Source organism: Lutjanus erythropterus, chromosome 15, assembly GCF_056507025.1.
Source record: "Lutjanus erythropterus isolate fLutEry1 chromosome 15, fLutEry1.hap2, whole genome shotgun sequence".
Lineage (NCBI taxonomy): Eukaryota > Metazoa > Chordata > Actinopteri > Lutjaniformes > Lutjanidae > Lutjanus > Lutjanus erythropterus.
In genome coordinates this window covers 2,045,306-2,065,915 of record NC_139331.1, presented here as the reverse complement: position 1 = coordinate 2,065,915, position 20,610 = coordinate 2,045,306, and the positions used below count along the sequence as shown (strand labels likewise).

At 39.7% G+C, this 20,610-nt stretch overlaps 1 protein-coding gene and 1 non-coding gene across 4 annotated transcripts in view; one reads left to right on the top strand and one right to left on the bottom strand.

The window, feature by feature from the left end:
* fynb (FYN proto-oncogene, Src family tyrosine kinase b) overlaps positions 1-20,610 on the top strand; it is a 121,770-nt gene that overhangs the window by 66,539 nt on the left and 34,621 nt on the right. For all 3 annotated transcript variants that reach the window (XM_084737836.1, XM_084737835.1, XM_084737837.1), the window contains exon 4: positions 9,777-9,873. In XM_084737836.1, the coding sequence (XP_084593962.1) occupies positions 9,777-9,873 (97 nt within the window). The remainder of the gene's footprint in view (positions 1-9,776; positions 9,874-20,610) is intronic.
* trnav-cac (transfer RNA valine (anticodon CAC)) lies at positions 11,392-11,464 on the bottom strand. Its single transcript has one exon. It is a non-coding gene; the product is annotated as a tRNA-Val (tRNA).

Below are 20,610 nucleotides of genomic sequence, written 5' to 3'. Positions count from 1 at the left end.
AAAGACAACACTTATAGTACAATATCAAAATATCGATATATTGCCCAGGCCCTGCATGTGGTGTTCAAAGTTTGCAAGAAATAAAGCTGTTGGATATGTTTTAAAGTCCAACTGAAATCACATTTACCCATCCCTTTATTAAATATTATTCATTAGTGGCATTCTTTGCCTATATTGGATAGAAACAGTGAAAGGTCAGGCAGGAAACTGGGAAAAGAGAGGGGTATGATATGCAGCAAAGGTCGCTGGATGGAACTGAACTGTCGATGGTTGAAGCTGTGCAGCCAATGCAGCATGTACTGTAACAGTTTGGCTACCAAGACGTGCCACTCATCCATTTTTTAGTTACAAATAAACAAGTTTTTAAGCCTCTGTGGCCAGATGTGTTATGTTTTCAGGTTATCTGTCCAAACGAAATATCTCAGGAACACCTTGAGGAAATTTCTTCAAATTTGGCACAACTGTCCACAATGACGACCTAATTAGATTTTGGTGGTCAAAGTGCCTCACAACACACATTCCTCAGAATCTATGCTCTAATTATGACCAAATGTCACACAGATGTCCAATGGAATAAACTAATGATATGATGTCATAACAAATTTGGAAATGATGAGAGGCGAAAGATAATACATAACCATAAAGCATAATACACTACAGACAGGTATATTTATATAGCATCATTCAGACACAAGGCAGTTCAAAGTGCTTTACAGGAGCATAGAATTACATTAATATAAAACGTTAAGAGAAGATTAAAATTGCATTTAAGAGACCATAAAAACAAAAGGCCAATAAATAGTTAAAACATTAGCGAACCCTAACCTTAATGCAGACCACTCCTGTTTATATTTTGCCATCAAGGTGTTGCATTTCTGTACAGGGATCTATTCTGTATTTATAATACTGCTATTCCACGCTGTAGACTCAGGTAGGATATTAGGGTGGTGTTGAAGAGTTCTGGGAACTCTAAAACAAAGAGAATAAGCTTTTCATCTATCACAGGTTGTTCTCAGGTTATGTCATGGACAGCTGTGATCTCATTAGTTTCACATTGAAAGGTCAACACCGAATAAAGTCAAAGTTTACACTGATTGAACTTTGAGCACTGCAGGGAGGCATTAAATCCAAGCAGAGTGCAACACCCGAAGCAATGCTTCCACAAACTTTAGGATCCTCACATTGAATCTTCATGATGCAAAGCAATTCTGCTACTGATCATATGTAGAGATCCTTACACGACTTCAGTCCCCTGTCAGTGTCTACACAGGACGCATTCAGGGACCACGTCACCAAAACTTGTATTGTATAATGTATGGGTAGGAGCACTTCCTGGACTCAAAATGCATTTATTTGAGGTGCTCTTTGGAAAGCGACACAGTTGTACTCAAAAATCACTAAAAACTCTAAGGCACTCTCTTCCAGAATAATTAAAATGCCTTTATTGTCGTGGTATGGTCATGTTAGACCTTAAAATAAACAAACGCATTTCAGTATGAAGCCTTCATCAGGAATCAAGATGTTGAGCTTGATGCTGAAAATGTCAGATTGTTTTGAGGTCCAACTATTTTGTGATTTTTGGGTGCTCAGTCACTGTAGCTGTGTGTGTAAAAACTAAAGAAAATAGACATGAAAATAATGTTTCTATTATGTGCTGATATCACAACTGAAACATGTCCAGACAGACAATTCCTGAGTCAAGACAGCAACAGAGCCTTAACTCAGTGTTCTTAATGCAGCTTCAAATATTGCACGAAATTGGAAGTTGTTACTGTTTTTTCCAACTTGAGATCAGTGACGTAACATTAGTTCTTCATGATTCTCTCTTCAAACTTGATTGGATGCTGTTGGATTGGCACAAACAAAGTGAATCTGGGGAATTAAGTGTCAACTTGCTGAGAATAAATAGCATTAACATTAGCTGATTAAAGAAATGAAAGGAATTGAACTGAATCTTTGAGGGAAGGAAACAAATATTTTCAGGCCAAGGGCTCAAGTCCAACTGAAGTCATGAGTCATTGGAGCCCAAGTGGTGTTACAAGTCTTTGAATTTGTGACTCATGTCCATATTTCTGTGACTTTGTTCCTCCCATGAGACGAACAGTTGAAAAATGTGGCTGATGCCTCTGTGGACATGCCTTTACAACCTAAGTCTACCTCAAATTAAGCAAGTTACATGATGCGTTTTAAAATTTTAGAGCAAAAGTATTCTGTGAATAACAGCACGCTTTCAGACTGGCGCTGGTGTTTGTGGTGTTGCACTCGGTTGTATACTTGAAACATGACAAAAGAAACTGTGAGTAATGAAAAAGAGAGCTTGACAGAGGAATTCAAATTGTTTCAGAAGTGCACACCCAAGAGGTGGTCTCGAGCAAAACCCTTGACCCACAATTGCACCAGTGGAGCTGGCCAGTGTCCAGCAGATCAGACTGTGGTTGTACTGGACAGCATCCAGCTGTAAATGTGTCTGTCTGATAAAGAAAGCGCTGCAGTGATTATGAAGTGAAGTTGAACATTACTCAGTTCCCGGGTCATCAAATATTTTAATAAAGCCTTTGATCAAACTGTTTGATATCAAGTGCTACAAGACAGTAAAATCTTGGAGAGACAAATGTTATTTTGGAAACACAGAGGGAGGAAGTCATACATTTTAGGGGTACTCCTTCAAGCAACGTGTCTATATTGTTTGGCAGAAGATGGAAATTTTCTCCAACAAATATTGGAATGTGTTGCTTTTTTTTTTAAATTTTATTCCCACGCAATCACAGCGGAAAGCTCACAGCCAGACCACACACGCTCACACACCTCCGTATGCAAAATCACAAACTCTTCAGGCTTCTTTGTGCAGCTAAAGACTTCCTATGGCATCCCAAATCCCGACAATCCTCACCTCACAGCCCCTGCTACAAGCCCCACCGCCAACCCCAGCCCAACCCGGCCCCATCAGGAACGTCCGGCTGGCATTAGCGCAGGGCTTTGTGCTCCGGGCTCATTGTTTAGGTAGGGAATATTCCTACTCAGGATATCCTTTATGTTTGACTGAGCCCGGGCCGCTCTGCAGAGGAACTCAGCATTTCCACTCAACTTAGCAGGAGTCCTCTCCCTCAAAGTGTGGATTATTTTTCTGCGCTGCATAATCCAAATCCACACAGTGGCAGAGGAGCAGAGCGGGGTTTAGCTTTTTAATTTTCTCCTGGTGGGGGGAAATTTGGACATAAGCCGCCCCTCCCTCCCAACCTCTGTTATAACACAGCTGCTGAGCTTGTTTGCCTAACAGCCGCAATCACCCCACTCAGTCGCACTGCAGAGGAACCCAAATTGCAGTTGGCATCAGACACCTTATTGATTATCAGTTGATCTTTTGCTGATGTCATGTCCCCAAATGGAAATTCACAGCCAGTCCTGTGACCTTATGTAACTAATTGAGTAGGATCCCAGCAGACAACTCTAAAATGAATCAATAAACCAGTTTATACCAAGCGCCCACCTCTGCTGATCTAATGGAACTGTGCAGACAGCTGCAATGCATTCAGGGCCTTGTTATGTTCTGAAGGTTAGAAAACCAAAGTGTTTGAAGCAGACACACTCTTTCTAACAGTCTGCTCTCCCTCCTCTCTGTTTGTTATCACATGAATAGCAGCAGGTCCTCTCTATCTGCAGTCCCATCAGCCAGAGCCTCACACAGCCTCTTCATATCAACACTGTTCCCCCAGAAAGCCTCAGCCTGGCGAGAGCGTCTGAAGTGAAATGACTTGAATAAATGCGATCAAGAGAGTTTAAGTGGACTTTGAAGAAGTGCCCATTCAACTTCCATTTGTCAAACACTCAGAGGCATGAAAGAGCTTAACAGCTGCAGTCACCTCGGGCCCGAGCAAAACACTTTGAGTGCTGCTTTTGTCTTATCTCAACGCTCATGTGCTCTGTTGTGAGACAAATCAAACTAACCAAAGATAGTGAGATAGATGGAGATCCAAACCTCTAAAAGCATCATGTTTATTGCGTTGTTTTGGCCATCATTCCTGTTGGTAATAATACTGCACTCACTAAGTTAATTGGTGAGATCTGGGAACACAGCGACGTCGTTAAAACGAAGTTTAATGGTGCAAGAAATGCAAGCAGTCAGACACTCAGACAGGTTGGAAACAAGGCAAACAACAGAAGTCACTCTTAAACCGTCTGTGCACACAGTTTTTCTGGGCAGTAAGGGTTTATTTGCATTTTGGATATGCTCACTTTCAATTTTACCTCTTTTGATTCTCTAGATAAACTGAGGACTTGACTCATAAATTTTCTTCTTGACCTTGTTTCTGTACATTTTTTTATCTTCCCGATACTGATTCTAATACCTGAACTTGGCATCGGTCGATACCAAGCCCACACCAACTGCATGTATTGTTATTTTTTAACAACTATATACTACTAACCTTGTATAGATGTGGTATGATTGATATTACTGTTGTATGGCCCTGCTCAGGTAAAAAAAAAAAAAACAGGCACACAGGAAGCTGCTGGGATGTAGCAGGGTCAGGATTGGTGCATAGAGACTCTCACACTCATCCTTAACCAATCCAGTATTTTAGACTGTATCAGAGGCATTTCCAATACAGGCATTAGTATTGGAACAAACCTAAACATAGTAGGTTGACAAAATAATATCGACTCAAGGTCTGCTAACTTGCGTTTTCCAGAGCTCTTCAGTCAGGAATAATGTGCAGTGAGCAGGTCATTATTGTGAAATAAATCCTGACGTGATGATACAGCTCTTGAATCATCCCGAAGGGGTTTATTCCATAATAACAACCTGCTCACTATGCATTATCACATTTATTACATGGTTACTTACAAAAAATAACAACAGTGGCGACCTCCTCACTGTACATTATCCTGTGTGTTACATGGCTATATACCAAAAGAAAATCAAGAATTTGACACAAAATATTTCATTTTAAAACAATTGTAGTTACTTAACAATGATTTTATTGTTCCTTCAAAGATTATAATCAGAACTGTGCCCATAGCAACGGTCTGTTCTCCATAACGACGGCCTGTTATACATAGCAACACAGAGAAATAACAGCCTTTAGAATGCTGTAATTGACCAATTAGAATGGAGTATTTAACAAAACCTGGCATTGGCATTAACCACATCTAACATCTTTGCTCAGTCTTCATCCTTGACAAAATAAACTGGTGCTATTATCCCTACGTCTCCATGCTGTAAGTTCTCTTAACCAGTGTTTACATATTTGTTCTACAAAAAATAGATGTTGAAAATCTTTGAAGAACATCATTAATTATAAGACATCCGCCATACAACCTTTACAAAAAATTACAATTTAAATTCTTAAATTATAATTTAAGTCTGCTGACATCATATTTGCAATGTTCTCTAAGTGTCAGTGTCAGTATGAATTGTTAATAAAAACCAACCTTAACATGTAACATTAAAATGTTTTCTGGTATCAGAAACATTTGCGGGTCAATATTCAGGTTGCTGTGGTGGTGTGTGTGTACATGTTATTGTGATAGATAGTTTATAGTTAGTGTAGTGTAGTGGTCATCACTTTCGCCCTAAAATGTGAAGGAGCCCTGGCCAACTCAGACCAGCTCGCATTCAAATAAATTACATAACTCCTGTACTGTATTTTCACACTTTGCTAGTTTTTACAACTTTCAACAACAACTCTCTTGCTGTAGTGTGAAAATCATTTTATCTTATCACTAGAGATGCCAACAGCATGAGGGAGGTCGAGGATTGCAGCTTCATGGAAACTGTGCCCACACCTGAAGTTACATTCAAGATTCTGGACATAATAAAAACACTTTTCAGTGGCCTTTTTGCAAACAAACTGTGCTCTATTTCAGCCACTGTGCTGGTGCTGAGATTTGGTTTCAGAGTTGCTGGAATGGCTGAAAAGGTTTTGCAGCCGTTGGTCTTTATCTAGAGAGGTTTTAGCCTGTCTGATGGGAGTCAAACTGGATCGAGGCAGCCCAGATTCCAGCTTCTGTCACTGGACAGTTTAGTGCAGTTCATGGCTGCCCTGTGAGACTGGATTCACATGACTGTCAGTTCAGCTGGTGGATTTACTTCAGACGAGCAGAAACACTTGTATGAAAGGTCACTGTTGCACCTTTCCAAAGCCATTGAAACAGTGTTGTAGGGATTTAGCTGATGCTCTTCTAAAGAGAAAAACAACCAGTAAAGAGCTCAGTGTCTTGTTCACTGAAAGTAGCTAGTAATTCAATCACAAATGGAATAACTTTGTCACCTCACTTTAAAGTAAACAAGACTGAATGATCCATCCGGTGTAATTTTACATTTTGCATTCATTTATTTGGAGCAGAATAGAAAGTAAATGTTTTAAATGTTTTTTTTCTTTCTCTGTTGTCCAGAGGAAAGTCCACACAGTCTTTACTCAAGTAGAAGTACAGATACCTGTGCCAACATCTTATCTTAAGTAAAAGTGAAAAAGTACAGGCTCTGAACTGTACTCAAAGTATAAAAGTAAAAAGTAGCTGTCTTTTGTCTTGTTACATCTTTAGTATTTTGGGGGGCTTTTGTGCCTTTATTTTCATTGGACAACTGAAGATATGACAGGAAAAGGACAGAGAGAGTGTGGGAATGAAATTCAGTAAATGGCCGTAGATGAGAGTCCCACAGGCGCTGCAGAGACTCACTATTTTTGTCATTTTTAGTTTGATTACATCTTTATTTTTGGTCTTGTTGTGTCTTTTACATCATTTTTCATCTTGTTACATCTTTTTCATCTTGTTACATCGTTTTGTCTTTTTACTTTTACTACTGCTCTGATGGATATACCAAGGAATTGTCTTTTCCAAATCATTCTTGATGTTGGGAAGGCAACACACAGTGATACAAAATAAAAATAATCAATAACTCTCCTTGAATGCATTTGAACTAAAGTCACAAACCTGTTTTTACAATGTAAGCAATAGAAAGCACAGATATTTGTGTTCAGATGTAGGGAGTAAGGGTATAAAGGTTGTTAGAAAAGTAAATACTAAAGTAAAACACAGATACCTGAAAAATCTACTTAAGTAAAGTAACAAGGTATTTGTACTTTGTTACTTCCCTCCTCTGCTGTTGTCATGTATCCAAGTCATGGACTGTTTTGTTATATTTAGCTGCCATTTACCATTTTATATTTATGTTCTACCAAACACACCTTAAAGGGCAGTTTAACAGTTTGAGTTTTTCTCCACCTCACAATTTCATTTGTTTTACTAACCTCCTGCTGCGATCTGTTAACACATCCCTCAATGAGCTTAAATTCCTTTATCACATTTGCCACAAGTAAGCACTGAGCAGGAGTGTCAGAGTGAGAAAATATCCCTGTGAGAGAAGAGCTGCTGGGAGGTATTAAAATGAGACACTGTTCTTTTTTACTGCTGTGATGAGGGCAAAATTAGTCGGATTAGTGAAGAGAGATGTAGGAGAGGGGATAAGGCTCAGCGAGGAGAAGGTGACTTCAGGTACTTTGTGAAAAGATTTTTTTGTTCTCCAAAGGTTATTCAGCCATTATGGAGCCAATTGTACTGCAGGAAAGCTGCAGTGGCAAAGAATTACAGAGAGCAAAGGTTAACAATACTACAAGACAAAAGGGTTTAGTGTGCTTGAAAGTTTGCAGTTCGTAAGATGTGCAATCTGATCTAAAGACAGAGGCTTTTCCAGCTGTTCTCAGTGACTGTACTCGAAGGCTGGGCAAAAAGCTGCCATGTTAGCCTCCCCCTGGCTGCATCTTATTGCCCCCTTCATCTTTTTCAGTGAATTCTCTGTCTTTTGTGGGTCTTTTGCCATGTTTGCACTGCATGGTACAGCTTTCTTTTGGTTTTCCATCGTCAAAACTGGTGAGTAGTAATTGGTGCTTTTTCTAGAATCACCAGGGTCGAGGTTCCAGGTGAACTAAGCTGATACTAGGTCATATAGTGAACACTGCAGACCACTGATTGGTTGTCACTAGAACTATCATTTACGCAACATGGAGCCACCACAGACGTTCAGTTGACTGCGATCTGATGTAGGATTCCCAAACTCTCCTATTTTTTCTCCTCTCTTTTGTCTTGCTGCCTTCAGCCTTTTCTGCAGCAGAGTTAGTCTTCCTGCAGACATCCCTTCGATACCCTCCTTTGTTCCTGTGTTTGTGTGTTTGTCTCACATTGAACATGATGTCATGGCAGTTTCATGCATGGTCACAATGACAGTCAGCTGAGAATCCTGCCTACATTGAAATGAAATTGAGAAAAGCACCTGGTACCAAAAGTGAGTCATGTCGAGCCAGGTCGAACTGCACTTTGCAGTGGAAACACTGCTTTTTGGACTTGAATTGTAGTGAATTGTACCAGAGAGCACTCCTCAGAGGCATTCATGGTGTTGCACTCATTTTTACACAGAAAAAGTGACAAAAGTATTTCTGTGAAGAAGGAAAGCATAGAGCTTGAGAGAGAAATTATTATTCTGCCTACTATAACACCCCCGTAACACCAGTCACTGAATGAAGTGGGTGTAAATGTCTATCACTTCAGAAAACCACAAAAATGGTCAAACACGGCCCCTCTCAAATCCAACCTCTGAAGATGTAAGGAGAAGGAAAAGCCTCAAAAAGTTGACCGTTGTCATCAGAGGCTAAATATTCATCAGACAATATTTGATGGGTTCTGAGTTTTAAAGCCTTCTGACATCTTAAGTGTCTGCAGTGGCTCTGGGAAGTTATACTGACAGTTAGAGCTGCAACAATTAATCGATTATTAATCAATGATTAAATTAATCGCCAGCTATTTTGATAGTTGATTTATCAGTTTAAGTAATTTTTTAGCAAAAACTGTCCAAATTCTCTGATTCCACCTTCTTAAACGCATTTTTTCTTATTTTATAGGCAAACAACTATTACTTGATTAATTGAGAAAATAATCAACTGATTAATCAACTATGAAAATAATCTGGCAAAACAGTGTTTAAAGTGGCACATTGTACCACAACTTCAACACGTTCACGATGAAAATGCTATGTTGTTTTCACCATCTTGGTTTAGCATGTTAGCACTTGTTCATTAGCACTGAATTAAAGAACATTTGATGCTCATGGGAATGTGGGTAGTTTTGCAGGTATTTCATCATGAACCAAAATATTTTGCAAATTCTGACCTGATGATGGCTCTGTATGAAATGTCAGGACATCACTAAAGTTGTCACAGTTCATCCAGGGGGGAAGTTGAAAATCTGCACCATCATGACAATCTATCCAGTAGTTACTGAAATCCTTCACTCACTACCAGAAATGTCAACCATCTCCAGATTTATTATGATTTGTCCTCTGGGGACCATCATTGTTATTATAAAATATAAATGTAATCTGTCCAATAGTTGTCAAGATATTTCAGTCTGGACCAAATTGGTGGAACCACCAAGGTTGTCATGTAATGATAAAAATAACTGAAAATAATTGCAAACTCCAACAGAACAAGTGTGTAAAGCAGAAACATGACCAGCTAAAATTCATGGTGCTAAAGTTTCATTCCTGGGAAACACCTTTAAATATCCTCTGCTTCCTGGGTGGCCTGTTTCCATTCAATTTGATCATCAATCATCTGTAAAATTTGATGAGTTCCCATTAAATTCAACATGCCTGACTTCCATTCCAACCAGAGATTGGTCCCTATTTACTCAGTGTGCTGCAGCTACTCGTGCGTCGTCACTTAAACATGATTTCTCTTGCTAATCTGCCGAGTGCTGACGCCATGTTCTCATCCCTCCTGCAGGAGTCACCCTCTTTGTGGCACTTTATGACTACGAGGCACGGACAGAAGACGACCTCAGCTTCAGGAAAGGAGAGAGGTTCCAGATTATCAACAGCACGTAAGTCGCTACAGCTGCTTATCAGACTGCCTGCACTCAGGAGGAATGCAACTTTCCTATTTTATCACTGTCTTAAAGGGGCTGCTGCTGCTGGGAGGGCAGCAGACAGGGCGTCGTGTTACAGCTGAGGTAAAAGTGGCAGCTTGTGCGTGGAAAAGAAGTGTTTTGGTTTCATAGTCTGGAGCAGACTAGAGCCTAAAATAAGTCTGCTTTACTTGAGTTTGTGGAATTTTTCATTTTTCAGCTGCTTTCACCAACCTGGCAGCTCCAACATTCAACAACTGAATATTTTTACACGTAAAAAAAATTGCTAAGAAAGACAGAATTGGCAGCAGCTTTGTACCGGGTACAATATTTTAGAGTGCAAAGCATTTCAAATGAGGTCCAAGTGGTGGCTTGAACATGCAATTTGACAAGCAGCAGTAAACACAGTTTATTCAAGGTTTAACACAGGGTGGAGCAGAGTCTCCAGCCAGCAGTGATGAGTGTGGTGTTCCTTCAAGATTTCCCTCTATGCTTGGACAGGAAGTGCCCTGTTACACCCACAGTGATGTTGGCTAGTCTTTCTTCCAGTCAGCAGAACTGCAGACGACCAGTATTACCAGAGTGTGTGTGTGTGTGTGTGTGATAGTGTGCCAACTCTTAAACCATCCTGGCCTCAGTCTGCGGATGGTTTTCATTTTCTTTCTGTCTACTGGAGGCTGTGTCACAGCCTGTTGGAGTGACCCCTCTCTGTTTGGGTTTCTGCAGTGCTGCAGTGACATTTGAGGAGAAAGGGAGGGTGCTGGGTCTGCGCTCTGACCCTGTTCTCCTTTAGATTTCTTTGTGATTGAGCTGCACAGTGCATGTTCTATACAGTTCTGCAGAGGGACAGCAAGTTTACTGTGACTCCATTGTTTCATTAAGTTGATCACCTGTATGTAGCTGTCACTACACTGCTTGGTCACTGATCTCTGTGCCAATATGTGAACTCACAGCCAGTGGTGTGGCAGTATTATGAAACAGCCCTGCTATTGTGCAAGGCCCAGGTTTAGTTTCATAATGAAGTCAGTTTGTTTGGTTCTTCAAGTGAAATAAAACTGAAACTGTGAGAATAATATTTATATCACTATAGTAAGTGAAATTTGGCCATCCTACCTTCCAAAATAAAGGTACTGTCATCAGCAAAAATGTGTCACAGTCCTCCAACATAAATGTTTCCCTGTATTTCTTTGTATCTTCGCTGTGAAAGCTGGAACAGTGCCAACCGCAAGTTCACGGATCAAATGCGCCAGAGGACCACTCCTTGTTAGTTAAGTGGACAGTGTTTCTGCCTGTCATGTGATAGACTGGGGTTTGGTTCCCTGATAGGGCGAGTTTACTTTTCTACCAGCTGCTGGTTTTTCACCAAAGAAGTCAGAAATCAAGCTACAGCAGTTGTATTCAAATGGGTCTACAGTGCTTTCCATAGTGTCTGGATGCCTCATAGTTTTACTGAGTACAGCTTTATGTTAATACTCAGAGTAAGCAGCAAAGAAGTGTTTCTGCCCGGTTTCGAACCGGGGACCTTTCGCGTGTGAGGCGAACGTGATAACCACTACACTACAGAAACTGATAAAAGCATTTTGTCCCATGCTGTTATGAATCCAGCTGCTGACTGAGATATTTCAGATGATGGACAATATGTTCATTTTGACCTGGAGAAATCAAATCAGAGATTTTAAACTGCAGATTTAGTCCCAGTTTTGTGTCCTGGATTTAAGTGACAGTCAATTCTAGCATAACCAAAAGAGTCAACATATTTGAAGAACAAAAAAAGTTGTGACACTGTGTAAAGCGTGAAGAAAATCATACCAAACTGATTGGCAAATACTTTTCGACCAAAGATATAGGGGTGTAAGAAAGTAAGTGGAAGTGGAAGTATCACAATATTATGTTTTGTGATACTGTATCAGTTTTCAAACATTATATCGTGATATTGTGATACATGCAATATCCATACTAGATAGCAGTGCTGTTACCTATCGTCCCTGTTCTGATTATATAAAAAAGTAAAGTTTTTTAACTCAAATGATACACATTTGGTGGTTTGTGACCATTTCCCCAAAATTATATTTTTAGATTTAAAAATAGCAATATATACAGCAGTATCATGATATATTGAATGGTGACTCAGTATCGTGATACATATTGTATTACCAGATTCTTGGCAATATACAGCCTGACAAAGTTAAGATATTTAATGTTAAACCTGATTAACTTGTTTTTTGTAAATACACCCTCATCCAAAATTTGATGCCTGCAACATTTTCCTAAAAAGTTGAGACAGAAGCATGTTTACTACTGTTACATCACTGTTCCTTTAAACAAGACTCAGTCAGGGTTTGTGAACTGAGGACACTAACTGTTGAGGCTTTGAAAGCAAAATTCTGTCTCATTCTCGCTTGATATACGACTTCAGCTGCTCAACAGTCCGAGGTCTCTGTTGTTGTGTTTTGTGCTTCATAATGCACCACACATTTTCAATGGGAGACAGGTCTGGACTGCAGGCAGGTCAGTCTAGTACCTGAACTCTTTTACTACGTAGAGACACACCGTTGCAACATGTCCACAATGTGTCTTGGCATTGTCACGCTGAAAAAGAAATGATCTGGATGGTAGCATTGGGGGTGTGTTAGTGCCCATGATGCCACACAACCCCATGCCATCACAGCTGCTGTCTTTTGAAGTTAGTGCTGGTAACAATCTGGATGGTCCTTGTTTGGCTGGGAGGACACAACGTCCATGATTTGTGAAAACAATCTGAAATGTGGACTCATCAGATCACAGAACACTTTTCCACTTTGTGTCAGACCATCTCAGATGAGCTCAGGTCCAGAGAAGTCTGCAGTGTTTCTGGATGTTGTTGATATATGTCTTTCTCTTTGCATGGTAGAGTCTTAACTTGCATTTGTAGATGCAGAGACAAACTGTGTTTACTGACAACGGTTTTCCAAAGTATTCCTGAGCCCATGTAGTATCGTTTATACAATGATGTGGCTTTTTAATGCATCTTTTAATGCAGTGCTGCTTGAGGGGGTCAAAGGTCACAGACATTCAGTGTTGGTTTTCAGTCTTGCTCCGTATGTGCAGAGATTTCTCTGGATTCTCTGAATCTTTTAATGATATTATAGAGCGTAGATGGTGAAGTCCCTAAATTTGTGCAGTTGTGTGTTAAGAAACTTGTTTTCATGATCATTTCTGCCAGAGTACATAGTTCTTTCCAGCAAACTTCACAGGAAATTGTTCGGAAAAACAAATCTTTGGTAAATCATGAGCTCAGAGTTTCTAAAATCCAGGTCACAACCCTGTTTCTGTCAGACAGCCTGTATGTAACCGGAGAGGTTAAATCCAAGGCCAGAAAATCACAAAAAATGTATCTTGTGGAAATAAAATCAAGTGTTAATGTGTGTGATTTTAAAATGAGTTCAAATAATACTAGTTAGTGAAGCACTAGTGTTTGAATGAGTGGCTTTATTGATGCTTTCACAAACATGCAGCATCTAAACTATAAAATGTTAATGCTTATGCCAGATAAGCCTGCTCCTGATGAATTATGAAAACTCTCCACTGTACATGGCTGTCTTATCATCAGCCTTTGGCCCACCAAGGTCAGTCTTCCTCCTCACCACACCCAGCAAGCATCCTGCCCCCACCAGCGTCTTGCACATTCCACGACACACCTCGGTCCCTGCTGGACCTCAGCCAGAGCAGGAAGACCCCATCATTAGACTCTACACTCCCTCCTCTTCCTCATTTTTCCCTCTTCCTCCTCAGCAGGGGCCAGACAGAGCCGCATCTTCGACCCCTTCTCCCCTCCACCTCCCTCCGTCCGCCCACGCCTCGCTGCTTCAACCGGCCTCAAATATGGACTGGGCCTCTTCCAGCTGGCCACACTGACCCCTGCTGGACAGAGGTGGTAAAATCCTCATCTGTTCCTGCTCAGTCAGAGCTGGCAGGAACAGACTGACAGATGCCTGAGCAGGCGGGGCTCACGTGAAGCAGCAACCAGAGATCCCAGCACCACCGCTTCAGCTGACAGAAGGCACTGTTGTCCCTTTTTGTTTTGTGATGGCATTCTTGAGGAAACAAGCCTCTGTCCCTGCAGTCAGATCAGGCTTTTTATAACCCACCATGTATGTGTTACCGTGAATAGAGCTCAACCGATACTGAAGTTTGGGGGCTGATACTGATTTTCATGAGCCGGTTACTCAAGATAATCCAAACACCTTGTTGTGAGCAGTTTCATGTAAGAACTAGACTCTGACAGATACTGGACTTTTGGGTATCAGTATATTGGCCGATATTTTTCATATATACAGTATGCATACATGTTATATACATTCACAATACATACATGTGTTTATCAAACACTTGTGACAAAGATATGTAATGGAGACAGGAATTTTTTTAATACTGTAATTTACAGTTTAATAATAAACTTTGTTGTCCAAACAAACACTACACTTTTCACTTTAATAACTATAAATAATTAAAAATATTATAGTTATTATAAATAACACTATATATATATATATATATATATATATATATATATATATATATATATATATATATAATAGTAAACATAAACATAAGAAAAAAAGGATCACATATACATATATAGACATATATACATATAATTCTAACATAAAACTAAAAAATACAAATAAAAACAAACAAAAACAAAATTACAATTACAATAATAAAAAACAATCTGTAAAGATAACATTCTGTTTCATATCTGCACATATCAGACAGCAGGGGCACATCATATTTGTGTGTGTTTATGTGGGCATATATGTAACGTGTGCCAGGTCCGTGTGTGTACATGCTGACCTGGAGTCAGTTTGGTAGGATTTAGGTAGAAATAAATTATTTTGTTTAAAATATGGTTGTGTATTTGTGTGTGTAATATTGATCTGCATACAAAATAGGTTCATCGAACCAGCAGACACAAAATTCACTCCACGGCAAACACTTCAGAAGTTGCCCAAATCCATGGAAAAAACACTGATCTGGCAACCCTGCTGATATTGACCGATATAGCTGTGATGGGCCGATATGGATACCGATATTAAGGAATAAAAAGATTCTGATATCAGTATTTTAACTGATATATTCTCAAGAAAAGATTGAATCTAAGGCAGCTGGACTTGCTCATATGTCTTTGAAGACGTTTCACCTGTCATCCAAGAACCTTCATTAGTTCATGCATGTCAGACTGGTCTGAACTAGTCTCAGACTAGTCTGACACGTTCAGACTCAGTTGCCTTCAATTCAATCTTTTCTTGAGATTACAATGACCTGGAAGAATGAGAACATTCACGGACATCAACAGATATAATGATATTGGATATTGGAATCCACAAATGGAACAAAAAGTCATATATAGTAGGGCTGAATGATTTTGTAAAAATATGTAATTGTGATTATTTTGACTGAAATTGTAATTGTGACATGATTTGTGATATTAGAGGGAATGATAATTTGTACCAAACAAAGATGGTTTCTCGCATTTTTAGAATACAATTGGCATTGATTGGACTGATCGGCAATATTTAATTCAAAATGGATTTGACACATATTTTGCCTTTTAACGAATATTGCACCTCTGATGATTTGAAAATTGCAGAGGGCCATATTGCAATTTCGATAAAATTTTGATTAATTGTTTCACCCTAAAATTTAGGATATAAAGGATCAAACACACATAAATTCTGCTTTTAAAACTAAAAACTAAATAAAAACAATCTGCATTATGTTCTGTTTAACTTTTTCATATCAGTACATATCAGACAACAGATATGTGACATTGATATAGACAATAGCTGTGACAGACTAATAATATCATCTGACTAATATATCTGTCTGACTCTAATTGTGCAGCTTCATCAGATGTAATCAGGAAATAGCTGCTACAAGTCTACAGTTAGTAAAGTAAATGAGTATTGTTGAGACTCCAGTGCTGCTCTGAATAAACACTGTTGTTGTGAATGGTTGTGTGTTGTGTGTGACTCCTCTCCGTCAGCACGGCCCTGTCTTTAATTATTCTCTCATCAGCAGTCACCACGGGGAGACAGAGGATTTGAATGTGTTTGGAGACAGGAGGGAGGTGCTTTGTTTACTCTTGTTGTTGTTTTCTGTCTTTCTTGCGGTGGAGCAGAGTTGGGTTTTTTTTGGGGGGGGGGGGTTGTTTCTGGAGACAAAAGAGGCAGCGGACAGACTGGGGCCCACCCCGCCCCGTCTGTTTATGTCTCTCTGGCTCCACACAAACACACATACCGACACATCTTTACACCGCACAGACACATCCTCTCGATCCTGCATACTTTGCTCTTTCAGAAGGCAGATTGTTGAGACTCCATCTTTCTCTCCTCCCTCCTGAGGGATCCTCCGTGAACAAAGGGAAGCTAGGCCTGTCTCTGCCTGGGATGTCGTCCCCAGGCGATTCCCCCCATCACAGCTTTATTCAGCATAAATGAAGGACCAACAACGCCTCTCCTCTCCTCCCCCTTCCTACACTCCCTTCTCTGTCTGTCTCTGTGTTTAGCATCCCTCTCACACGCACAAAAACACACACACACAACCACAGACACTCCCTCCTGGTGTGTAAGGGATGTGATGGAAACAAGCACGGGGTGGTACAGTGTGTCACAGAGACATTGTCAAAGCTCAGGGATGGGGGAAGGAAATGTTCATGTGTGATTGTGCATTCATGTGAGAGGATTGGTAATGATGGTAAACCACCACTGCTGGCTGTCCCTGAAGGCAGCCACATATTGATGTGTGTGAGGAAGAGAGGGAAGGAATGAGGAGAGAAGGCGAGAAGAGGAGAGGAACGGAAAGAGGAGAGGAGATAAAAGTGTCTGTAGGAGTGTGATAAAACATGAATGGATGTTAGTAACAACAGAGGAAACCCCACCCTCAGCTTGTCTACTACCTTATCCACTTCTACTGATACGCATGAAAAAATCCAAATAAAATAATATGTCAGTCCGTCTGTCACTACTTTCTGACTTTCTGTCTGTGGCTCTCAGCCTCAAGCCCAAAGTTGAAGATGTTCGTCTTTAAAAATGGGTCTGAAATATACATTTTTATTTAAATTTAAAAATGTAAAAAGTGCTTGGCGATCTGTAGCGAACAGGAGCAAGTAATGCATTTGTTGAGGACTCTTCTTATTGGTGGATTAATGCAGAGTTGGTGTTTTAGTGAGTGTATCCAGCAGCAGCACAGTAACTGTCTATATATAAACACTCTAATTCCAATTTATGCATATGAAATATATGTCAGAAAACACCCCTGTCCCAGACAAGAAGTCACAACTTTAAACAATTTAAAACTGTGTTAAACGTCTTCAAAATCTAAAACAGCAACAACTAACTGATAACATAGGTATAAAAATGTGCCATTACAATCATCTTTGTTTTAAAATTTCTATGAAAATGTTTGTCCTTTAAAGTTGTATCCCAGATTTCCATCAATTCCATCCATTTTTTATAAAACATGATTTCATCAGGCAGAAAAAGGGGGTTGTCAACTCTCTAAGACGCCAGATTGATCTGACAGAGCTGACGTCTACTTTTAATGTCATTATTACGAGGTCAGCCCGTTACAAGGTTTAGCGTAACTGAAGAGTAAAAATCAAAACTCCCTCAAACTACAGTTTTATCCTAAATCTCAAGAATGAGTGATTTTCAATTTGTGCATTAAAGAAACTTGACCTGAAATGCCAGAAATGTGAAAAAAAACAAGAATATCACAAAGTTTTTAATGTTTAAATATTTCTAATTTCACTGTCGATCGAATGAAAATTTAGTTAGCTGAGTGTGGCTAATGTTAGCAATGTAAACAGCAGCAGCCTGCTCTCCCTGCAGGTTAACGTCCACATACATGTACTGAATGTGGTTACACATACAGCTTAGTGTTTACATGCCAGTTTATTGTGACACTGCTTATTCACTACCTTACTCTCATTTTCTAGGTCAAAATATTGGTTATATGAGAATTGATCTGTCCTACTTTGTTGGGGATGCAACAGTTAGTGGCGGGCGACTGCATAACATCTCAGATACAAGTTAAGAGCAGTTTTACATTAATAAAATATCAATGATTAGTTCAACCAGCTAGTATTTGAGATGCCAGCTAGTGAAGGCAGTGATGTTCTATAGACTGGTTGACTAAACACACACACCCCTAGTTTTTATGTTAAGCTGAGGTAGAAAAGTTTGTGTCTCATTCAAATTCAGTGAAGAGCAATAGAAACACACTCAGCAAATAAATCATGACCTACATGAAGCATGTGACTAAAACATCACTGAAGCTTTAGTTCCATTTAACGGAAGAAAAATATCAGCAGATGAAAACATCAGGTGTGTGTGGAGCACATCAGCAAACAGAAATGTCATATTTCCTTCATGAGTTCTCCATGGGTTTCATTCCTTTGTGGTTTGATTTGTGCTCTGCTAATCACGTCATCTCACTGTGCCCTCTTCTTCTACACTTGTCTAATGGCATACCTCTCTGCACCACCAGCTGTTTAATAATTTAATTTAACAATAGTGGACACAAATGGGCATGATAATTAATTTGTATTTTCCTTTCTGATTTCTTTTGCTGAATTTTTTTTTTGCTGAAGCTATGAGTTATTATGAGTTAAAATTATTATAGGGCACTTGCAGTAATTTTATGAGAGAAAGGTTACAATTGTAACACTGCTTTTATCAAACAAAGGTGTGGCTATGAAAACATAATATGTGTATATCATGCAACTAAGTATGCTGTCTCTCACATCCAAATGAGAATGGTCTGCGATAAATTTCATAAAGTTAGTGGAGATCTGTGCTTTCCAAATGTCCTTCTACTCTTGAAGTTTGTTTATAATTTGAGCAAAATTTAGGTAGAAATGTAACTAGCATTTGTGGGATCAGTTCATTGTTGGTCTTGGTCTTTTAATGGGATTTATTGGCACTGAGAAAAAAATCTGACTTATCCTTTACTGGTTTCTCAGAGTGACTTCGAACAGCACAGAGATCATGGGAGTGCAGTAAACTGGTCTTATGTATGACGGGGGCGATAGTGAGAGTGAAGAGCAAAAGCTGCTTCAGTCACATGCCTCAGTAGCCTCAGTAGACCGTGATGCTGCAGTGCATCATGGTCTGCTGAGGGCTTCTGTGGATGTACAAATTGATCTGTTTGCCTCTTCTACAGTAGATTCCTACCTGTATGATTGTTGAACACCAGCAAAAAACTAGTGGCTCATGAGGAAAGCCCCTGTTCTGACTGTGAGGGACTGACACCAAAACCTGCTGTTTACAGTCCCTGTTTGACTTCTGTCTGCTCTAACCACAGACAGGTGACAAATTATTAAAGAAAAACCTTAATAAAGACTTGAAGAAAAATAACAAACTCAGAAACTTTAATTCAGGAAGTATCTGATGAATGCTTTTCATCTCTCTTTTAGAAATTTAAAAAGAGCACTGAAGCTGTTCTCACCTGCAGAGACACTTTGTGCTGGTTTTTACTTTTGTTTGTCACTAATCTGTGCTTGAGATATCTCTATATGGCATCATACCTTTCTAAATTTGAGCAATTATCAACAGGAGCAAATTAAACACCAATAATGCATCAGGCTGAAAGTTTTTTTATGAATGATTTCTCCTCGTAGTTCAGCACATTGGGTCAGGGTTTTTAGCAGTCACCCCACATACAGCAGGAACTCACAAACAGACAGCCACTTAACTTTCAGATTCATTTTAAAATCTGTCTTAATAAACAAATTTTGGCAGATTATAAATGGATTTCCATGCATTTTCTCATTTTAATATTTGCGACACAACTCAAACAGTCCGAGTAGCTGAGATGAACGTGGCCAAATAAACTGAATCTTGGCTTTTAAATGGTAAAGATATGAGGAAGAGGAGGTGTGATGGACATTTTGAACCTAAAGTGCGTCAGAAAGTGGGAATGTGAAGGGAAGAAAAGATGAAATATGAGAAATATTAGGTAGGGAGGAAGATGAGTCGCTGAGCGAGTGGACATATGAAAGAGTTTGAGGCGCAGCGAGGGACGGATGGTTAGCGAGGAAGAAATGCACGGAGGACATCAGAGGAAGACAGTAATGGCTGCGTGGGCGTCCAGGCTGAGAGGTCTTTAAGGAGCCTCTCCTCCCTTCCCTGCCTCTGCCCCCTTTTTTCACGATCTAGACTTTTAGCAGACACCCTTTTTCTAAGCTGCTAAACTTCAATTCATGTGTCGCTGATGTCGCACATGAGCAGCTGAGAGCAGAGGCTGAAACAACAGAGCCAAGAATGTAGCAAAAGATCCCCTCCACTCAAAAATGTGTTTTTATATTTATGTCTCCTAAAATGTCTAACTTACTGACTTGTATCTGGGCAGCGTTTGTCACTGTAGGTGTTTTTACATTCCTCCACTGAAGAGGGGAGACGTCTCTGCACTTTCCTAAATTCTGAGACTCAAACAGGCAAGCTGGATTTGCTACGTAACATAAGTAACACAGCGTGGATTTTTCAGTACAGAGAACAAGTGTTATCATTAGCTGTGTCAGCCACTGTCAGTTGCAAACTATCAAGCTAACAAACGACATAAACAAATGAAAGATGCTACCAGTCTGAAATGTCTGCTTTTCACCTCATCTGGTAGTGAGTCTAACATGTGTGGCTCAATCTCTCCATTGTTTCCTTTAATACCAGCGTTGTG